This window comes from Arachis ipaensis, chromosome B05, assembly GCF_000816755.2.
Source record: "Arachis ipaensis cultivar K30076 chromosome B05, Araip1.1, whole genome shotgun sequence".
Lineage (NCBI taxonomy): Eukaryota > Viridiplantae > Streptophyta > Magnoliopsida > Fabales > Fabaceae > Arachis > Arachis ipaensis.
The window spans coordinates 147,283,599-147,292,784 of record NC_029789.2 but is presented as its reverse complement, the minus strand read 5'-3'; the positions used below and the strand labels follow the sequence as shown (position 1 = coordinate 147,292,784).

Sequence of the window (9,186 nt, the reverse complement as noted above, 5' to 3'; positions counted from 1 at the left end):
CTTTTTTCATATTATCATACAAGATTTAAGTCCAGTTTGGATAAACAGCTTAATTAAGTTACTTTTGAAGAAATAACTTAAACAATAAATGCTTATATTAAAAATAGCTTATAAATAAGTTATTTGTGTTTGGTTTTTTAGTTCTAAAAGTATTTATTTTAAGAGAAAAGTGATAAAAAACTTTTTATTATGAGAGAAGTCATTTTTTTTAACTTCTCCTTAAGCACCAAAATAGCTTTTTAGAAAGTTACAATTTTATTTTGAAAATTGTACCAGACATTAATACTATACCTTTTCATAAATTAAAAGTTAAAAAAAAATCACTTATACACCTATCCAAACGGACCTTATTGATGAAGCGAGAGTAAGAGTATATTACCTTTTTCAAGCCAGAAAGGGCATTAGTGTCAATCTCTCTATCATCACCCACCACTTCTCTAATCTCATCTCTTAATTGGATTTGCCAATCTTCATGAACAGCTAATAAAAACAAAGTCCAAGAAATAGCCAATGCCGTTGTTTCATGGCCAGCAAAAAAGAAAGTCTTGCACTCATCCACAAGTTGTCTTGTGCTCAATGTCTTCCCTAATTTCCCATCTACTTTTCTATTGGCTTCAAGCAACAACCCTAATAAATCTTCTTTTTTATCCTTTTCTTTGTTGTTTGAATCCTTTCGGTTAGTTATGACATGCAACAAGAGCTTGTCAATCTCCTTCCCTAGTTTCCTTGCTTCTAGGGTTTTCTTTGTGTTGAACCATTTGCCAAATGGGACACCAACATACCTTGTTGTCTTGAAAAGTATCATTTGTAATTCTCTTAGCTTTTCACATATTTCTCTTGCTTTTTGGTCTTTCATGCCAAAGCTTGTTGTTGCTATTATCTCTCCTGCCGTCGCTATGATCTCCTTCTCGACGTCGATTTCGCGGTTGCCGGAGTTAATTTGGGTAATCCATCTCTCCATCATTTGCTCTGTGGACTCCTTCATCATGCTTGCCATTGCCTAATATATAATATCACATTATATAAGATATGTTAGTTTCCATTATATAACATTCTTAATTAACCCTTATGGTATAAAAAGGAATAAATGACCATTTGTACCCATAAAAGATGAAAATGCTGACATATGTACCTACACTAAATCGAAATTAAACTTGTATCTACGCAAGATGTTGTCTTCCGTATGACAAAAATATCCTGTCTTTAGAGGGTTGGAGTGCCACGTAGGGTACTTTTGTCACACGGAGGACATTTTGCGTGGGTACAAGTTTAGGTTCAATCTAGTGTGGATACATATGTCAGTGTTTTCATCATTTATGAATACAAATGATCATTTATTCTAAAAAAAATCATGCCTAAGAGAATAAATATATATATTAGGTCATTCTAGTATGACTATATTATGGTAATTATGGTGTTTTTAAAAGTGTCGTTAAAGTTAAAATAATTTTTTTTATTGTTAAATAATATTTTTATAAAAGTATTATTTAAAAAAAATGTTACTAAAATATAAAAAAAAGTGTAATTTTAATTTTAACAACACTTATATAATATAATCACCGTAATTACCATAGCATAATTATACTAGAATTCATCATATATATATTAGTCCTATTAGTATTTTAGAACAATTGATATCAATCTATCCCTGAAAAGTAGTTTTGTTGACATCAATTTAAATCTAATATATTTGAATTTAACATCAATTTCATACTTTAATTTTGTCAAATAATAATTAACAATTTTCATAAGATTATCCTACTTATTATAGCTTGATACGTTAATTAGGACATCTATGTTGATTATTTTCTTCCTTAATCCATAAAGGATTGGAAAACAATTCTAAATTCAAATTGAAATTTAGTATGTGGTTGGAAAACAGTATTAACTTAAAAACAAAATTTTCTCATTCAGACCTTATTAATTTAAATTTTATATAGATGAGTTATCATGATCCGACATTCCCTTCTTGCATCTTTTGACAAAAATAAAGTTAGGAAGCAACTATGATCATCAACATAGGAAATCATTATTGAATGTTAAAAACAAGATTGTCCACTAATTGATGTTCATGATGAATATATAACAATAATGTTTGAGACAATAAAAAAAAACCAGTTTAAATAATTTAAAATTATTTTATTTAATATTTATTAATTACTATTAAAATAAATATATAATTTTAAATATAATAAATATGTAATTATAAATATTATATATATAAAATTATGAATATTATGTTATACAGTTTTATTATACATTCAAATTTTGTTGACAATCAAATTCAATCAAATTGGCCAAAACTTAACAAAACCGACTCTCATTACACGCAATTTAAAGGTTTTGTATCCATACAATTTTTGCATTAGTGGCTGCTAATGCACCGTATTCACCCTTAATATTGGAAGGGCCGGTAGATGTGTGTTTCCTACTAGACCAAGAGATAAAATTTGAACCAAGATACACTCCATAGCCACATGTGAATCTGCGATCGTCCAAATCTAACCCGCAATCGATGCTTGTGTCACTCATGATATCATCAATGAAGATACTTTACTTTTATTTATTGTAATATTCAATTAGACAGGGATAATTATTTTCGATTAATCAACTCTTCATGGAGTTTTATGGTGGGTCATGTATAGAAACTTTCTACAAAGTGCTTCAATTTAGAGGGAAAGGAGTTGATAAATTTGAACCCCCAATAAGACTATATTTCCATATTTAGTATCTAAAAACCATGTATTCTTTTTAGATCACATAGCCACAAACCATTATTTAAAAATATATGCATGCTTTCAAAATTCACCATAATGAATCATGATGCCTTGTGTAGACAAATTTTAATTTGCTAGGTTGCCACAATGGTCAAAAACATTATTATTTACGGTTTAGCTTTTAGATGGAGTCTAAAACAATGATCCGTTCAAGATGTCTTTCTTAATAATAATATATCAACCTAAAAAAACGTAATTATAGATTGTCATACCTCTAAGAAAGTATTTGTTTTAAGTTAGATATGAGAGTTAGACCGTAATATTATTACGAAGAAAATTTTTCTAGATAAATACATACAAAAATATTATGTGTACATAAAAAATTAATTACCAAATCAATTATTATATATTTGTGTATAATATATATATACTTTTTAATTTATTTTTAATGTGTATTTTATATTTTAATATATATTTATATAAATAACTGATTTAATAATTAATTTTTTATATACACTTAATATGATTGTTGTTTAAATTCAATTGCATAATTGAATTGAAAATTAGGGTTTTCACCAATAAATAAATTTACTATAAATTGAGGATTAAAAAGAAAAAAAAATGGAACACCTCAAACAGCTAGAAGGCAAAATAATTATAGTACATAATATATAAATAGTAATGTTATGGAGTTAGCATATTTTATAATTTATAGTTATCAATTAGCTATATCATTAATTAGTATTTTTAATAGTGTGAGATTATATCTAATAATATGAGATTACATATTTTTTCTGTTAATTAAATGCTAGTTAAATTTTAATAAAATTGCTGGCTTTTTTAACTTTTTCGTATCTAAATTCTTAGGTATAGCTAGAGAGTTAGAGAAGAATAGGAAGCAAACCTTCAAGTTAATGGGAGAGAATGAAGGGGCCACAACATGGCGGTGATGAAACCATTCATTTCCTTCAACCATAACTAAGCCATTCCCAAACATGGGTTTTCTATCATTTTTAAAAACATTCGGTTTTCCCCATTTTTTTGCTACAACTTCTGAGGACATTTTCTTCAAGAACTCAGGCTCCGCAATGTACAAAAATGGTTCTGTACCCAGCCAATAGATAAACACCTTCCCTGTCAAATTAAAACAACAAAACATGAATATTATTATTCTTGCATGCAATTAGGGTTAGTTCTACGTAAAAGAAAAACAAATTAGGTTAACATGTACTATAATCTAGCTCTTAAGTAAGAGATTATCATATTATTTGGTGTGACCTATAAAACTTATGTCTTTAATTTGTGTCCATAAAATTGATGGAATAATTAATAATATAAGTTAAATAAGATAAATCATATATAATCTAGGAAGCTTAATTACTTACCATGAGAATTTTGCCACCGAGAAAAGTAGGGGAACACGGTGGCGTGTATATCATGGGTGGTGGTGGTGGTTGATGAGTTTAAAGTAGAAGAAGAACTGAGTGTATTATTAGTGTTCTTCTTTTTAATCTCTTGAATGTTTCCAAGTGGGAAACTTGGGGGTGGCCCTCCAAACCCACATGTTTTGAGTTTTTGATGTGTTTTGAAGGGTGAAACCCACCATGAAAAGCTTAATTTCAAGATTGCCAAGGCAAGTGCACCATATAGTACCACTAAAATCTCCATAATCTTTGATCTCTCTTATAGGTTATTTGAATTTGTATAAATATTCTCTTCTATGTCTCTTTAATTTAATAAAGATTCTAAAGAGTGTATGTATGTGTTGGTTATTTGAGAAATTAATGGGGGTAGTATTTATAGGGCAACATGAGGGTTAGACATATAGAAATAAAGAATACGTGGCTTTTAATTTAATTTGACTATGACTTAAGAAGAGAAGAGTGCGGCTATGTTTGAATGTTTTCGATGTTGCTCTATTAAACCTTTTTGGACTCATAATCGTTGTGTTTCTCAATCTTTTCGTTTTTGATTTGGACAGTCCTAATTTCCACTTTCCCATTGGTTTTTAATTTGGTCGGAATAATATCATTCAAACATACATACCACATCTATTTTTATTTCTTTTTTTATTTTTCTTATCTTAATTATTTTATGGAAAAGTATAGGAAACAATAAAAATATTAAATAATGTAAACAATAGATATATCGGATGTTTATTTTATTAGTATATGAATGGTTATTTTAATATTAAAATTTAGAAGGTTAAATTGGAGGTATAGTGTATTTTCATTTGATTGGTCGTTGTTCATATTGTTCAACAAAGTCATTGTCCCCTAGCATTCCTCTTATTTTATTTCTAGATCGTAGAATTATTTGTGTGTTTTTTTATACCCAAAATTTATGAAGATAGATACACTTTTCTGCATCGAATTAATATCACCTTTCTTCTTCTCTACTTTTGTTACCACTACAAGAATATTGGCCGATTAGCTACCACAAAAAGAATCATAAAATCATCGCTAATCTAATACAAAATATAATTTGGGACGGATTAACTACCGCGTAGCAACTAATGCTTTCCTCGCTAATTACAAGTCGCAGATCAGTGAGGCAAACAGAACAGTCGCTAATTCATCGGAAAGTTTTTTAGCTACCGAATAGATAGTCGCAAATCCATCACTAAAGTAAAAGCTAATTCCATAGAAGAAATAGACTAAACGATAGTCGCTAATTAGCGACAAACTCTACTGCAGCAGACTCATTACTAAATGCAAGCTAACTTCGTAGACAAAATGGAATGCTTAGTTGACGCTAATTAGCGAGAAATTTTTTCAAACCTAAATTGTCGTAAGTTATCCGCTAATATGATCGTAAATCTGTCACATTTTTTAGCAAATCTATAGCTAATCTTTGAAAATCCTTAATCAAATTTGTAAAAAATTTGTCGCTAAACAATAGCTATTTTAAACGAAAAAGTAGAGTTATTATGTAGTCGCTAACTTGCTAGGAAATAATATGTAATATAATCAATTATTTATAATACTATCACAAAATATCATCATAATTTCCTTTTAAACTAGTAACAAATCGATAGATATCTCATAAACTAGCTTATATTATATTTATCATAAAATTATTTATATATCCCAAAATTTAATTTTAAATTGTTAATTAAAAAGATATAATAAATGGTCACCATTTATTGAATCGTTTTTGGTTTCTTTATGATGAAAGTATTTCTTTTTAGGTAACAATGATTAAACTATTATGATTTTTTAATTATACAAATTCTGATACTTTATCATAAAATTACTTATTTAAAAATTTAAATAATTAAATAAAAATATATAAATAGTTATATATCAAACAATATTAATTAAATAGTTAACATGATGATATGTAACTTATAAACGCAATTTTGCGAGAAATGTATATTAGGGGGTTTTAAGTTTCTTTTCATATTTTTTACTCTTAATTAACAGTGATTTTTAGTTTGAAATTACAGGAATTACAGAATTTTTTCAAATTAAAATCCTAGTTCTTCAAAATTTTAGTCCTCCTATATATATTCATATATACTAGCAATTTCATAAGAATCACATCAACCAGACAATAACACACAAAACTGCATCAATTTTTTAAACCGTCGCAATACATTTTACAAAGGTTAAAAACCGCAACAAATTTAAAAAAAAAATGCCAATAAACTGTGCCTTTTGCAGTGTACATTCAAGACGGTAATACAACCCTATGTGTGCTTGGATTTTGATGTACTTTGGCACCGAGTTCTATTGCAAGGCAACTTTACATTTGCAGTTTCTGGGATATCTTTAGATAGACTATTAACTCCTGCCCCATAGGGTTCAGGTCTATTGGGGTTGACATGATCCGAATCATTGCAAGCTCTCAAGGATGAAAAACCCAACTCCACATAACCTGGCATTTGATTCATACACAAATTCATATTCTAGTCTCTTAAGAGCTTCATTAAAGTAAAGAAAGAAAATAAGCATACTTTAGAGATAAATAAAAACAATTTAACAAGGAAAATAACAGCACCAACAAATTAAGATAACCATCAGCAAATCATTGTTACCAGGAGGTGCATTCCCAGAGAACGTATTGTTGTGAACATCCAGAACTTGCAATGAAGTAACATCAGCTAGTCTAGAAGGAATGGAACCAAATAGCTGATTAGAGCTCAAATCTAGTCTCATCAACATTCCCAAATCACCAAGACTAGCAGGGATTGCACCCGTTAACTCGTTCGATTGCAAAGCAAGAATACTAAGCTTTTTCAAATCACCAAGCTGTGTAGGTATGCTTCCTGTCAACTGATTGTAACAAAGCTGCAAAACTACAAAGCAGAAAAAACATATGCAAGATAAGCACACTCCCAAGCTTGAATCACCAACAGAGAGCTATTCACATCTAAAAAAAACAGCAGGAAACATAATTTTTTTATTCCAAGAAAAAGCTTGTAAGACTCAACAACAGAGTTGAAGGGGATTGTTTCCCATATCAATATCACAATATGTTTAATTTTTTGTGTACATTAGCAAAATGCAGGAAATTTTTTTTTGGGTGTCTGAGAAAACAATGAAACACGCTAAAGAGCTAAGCTATCCCTCACAACAAAATTGAGGAAAAAAATATGGCGAATAAAGGATTTATTTTAACGGTTTAAATAGTAATAATTTTGTTCTCTATTCATGGTCAAATTCATATTTATGTTTAGGCAGAAACAAGAACTTATTTGTTGCAAATAGAATAATGATAAAAATAATATACAAAAAGATAGATAGATACAGAGACTTACAGAGTCATTAGTAAGAGAGTTGTGATTAGTTGGTCCTTGAGTTCCCATGACTAATCAGAATAATGATAAAAAACCCACAAAATATCCAACAAATTTTTATTTAAATCTGGAAAATCAATGACATTATAAACATACAAATTGAAACAGCACTGTAGATAGGAGATTATTGTGTTGGTGGGCGTCAGTCACGGAGAGCAGAATCGCAACAAGCCCAGTGGTGCGCAGGGGGAGGCCGTCGGGCAGCAAACGGTGGCGAACTTCAACGGCCGTGCTAACGATAGTCGGGGTCGCTGTATCTTGGTGGAGGAAAACATGAGGAAGGACGCACCCGCTGGAGCGCAATTGAGGAGGGCGACGCGAGGGGAACTTGGTGCGGTGGATGATGGCAGCATGAGGGAGGAAGAGGGGACACCGGTGCTGAAAGAAAAGAAGAAGAAGAGCGGCGATGAGAGAAAATTAGAATTAGGATTGCCGTCTGTGTTGAGGTCAGTGAGGAGAATCCTAATTTCGTTTAAATTTTAAATAAGAAACAATTAATTAGTTACCCATAATTTAATTTTAATTTCAATTAAATCCCCATTGTATACATTGTATAATATGAATATTGGCTCCTCATACTTTTCCATAATAGAATCAGAGCAACAACAAAAACAAAACCAGAAGCAGAAGCAAAAACAAAAGCAGGCAGAAGCAGAAACAGCCAAAGCATCAACAACAACAATGGAATAAAAGTAATAAACAGAAACAACTAAAAGCATCAACAACAACAACAACAACAACAGAATCTTTTAAATCTGAAAAATTAAAGAAAAAAAGAAAAAAAATTTGAAACAAAGGGGAAGGGTTGCGGCGGTGATAGGGTTGGAGGGGCTGCGGCGGTGAACGGCGATGCGATATTGGCGGGCTGCAAATCGCCATGAGGAGGGCGCTGTGGTGGTCGGCGGCGCTGTGGAGGGCTTCATTCCTCTCTTCTCTTTCTCTCTCCCTTTGCCTCTCTCCTCTCTTGTCGTTAGTGTATGTACTTAGGAAGAAAGGAGCAGCGGCAGCGGCATAGAGCAGCGACTTTTTCCCTTCCCCCTCTTCCTCGNTTCCTTTCTTTTTTTTTTTCTTTTATAATTTTTTTATTTAGGAATAATTTGGTAATAAAAATAAAAAATTTGGTAAAAAAGACGATTTTAAAACAAATTGAAATTTTTGGGACTATTTTGTAGTAAATAAAGGCTAGTGACAAAATAAATTTTCGACCTTTACGTTAGGACCAAAATCGTACTTAACCCTAAAAATTAAAATTCAACTAATATTTTACGGGAATTAATAAAAACTTGTCATCCTATTTCCATAAATATATAGCCAACACACAGGCACAGCACACACATACATATATAATCAATTCATATGAGCAAAGATCGTAAATCGCCATAAATAAATTTACTATTTAATAGCAGTTGTACGAGTGGTTATTGAAAATTGATGCAAATCTATTTTGTCACACCTTAAAGTGTGACACTCTATCAAACATCACTGAATTACTTAATTGATAGATTAAAACCGTCACAAAATCTTTTAAAAATTGCCATTATCAACTGTTAATAGTATAGTTTTCAATTCTCACTATATTCTTATACTTTAAGATACTCTGCCTAAGATTTAGGGAGGATAGCACTATTGAAATTTATAGGTATCAATTTTGTTTCTATTTGTTCGAAA

At 30.4% G+C, this 9,186-nt stretch overlaps 1 protein-coding gene across 1 annotated transcript in view; it reads right to left on the bottom strand.

Annotated features, from left to right (window-relative positions):
• LOC107641528 (cytokinin hydroxylase) overlaps positions 1 to 4,413 on the bottom strand; it is a 6,308-nt gene extending 1,895 nt beyond the window's left edge. Inside the window, exons 1-3 of the mRNA XM_016345014.2 lie at positions 4,103 to 4,413; positions 3,622 to 3,851; positions 380 to 1,000 (exon numbers count right to left, since the gene is read on the bottom strand). Coding sequence (XP_016200500.1) covers positions 380 to 1,000; positions 3,622 to 3,851; positions 4,103 to 4,385 — 1,134 coding nt within the window. The 5' untranslated portion in view covers positions 4,386 to 4,413. The remainder of the gene's footprint in view (positions 1 to 379; positions 1,001 to 3,621; positions 3,852 to 4,102) is intronic.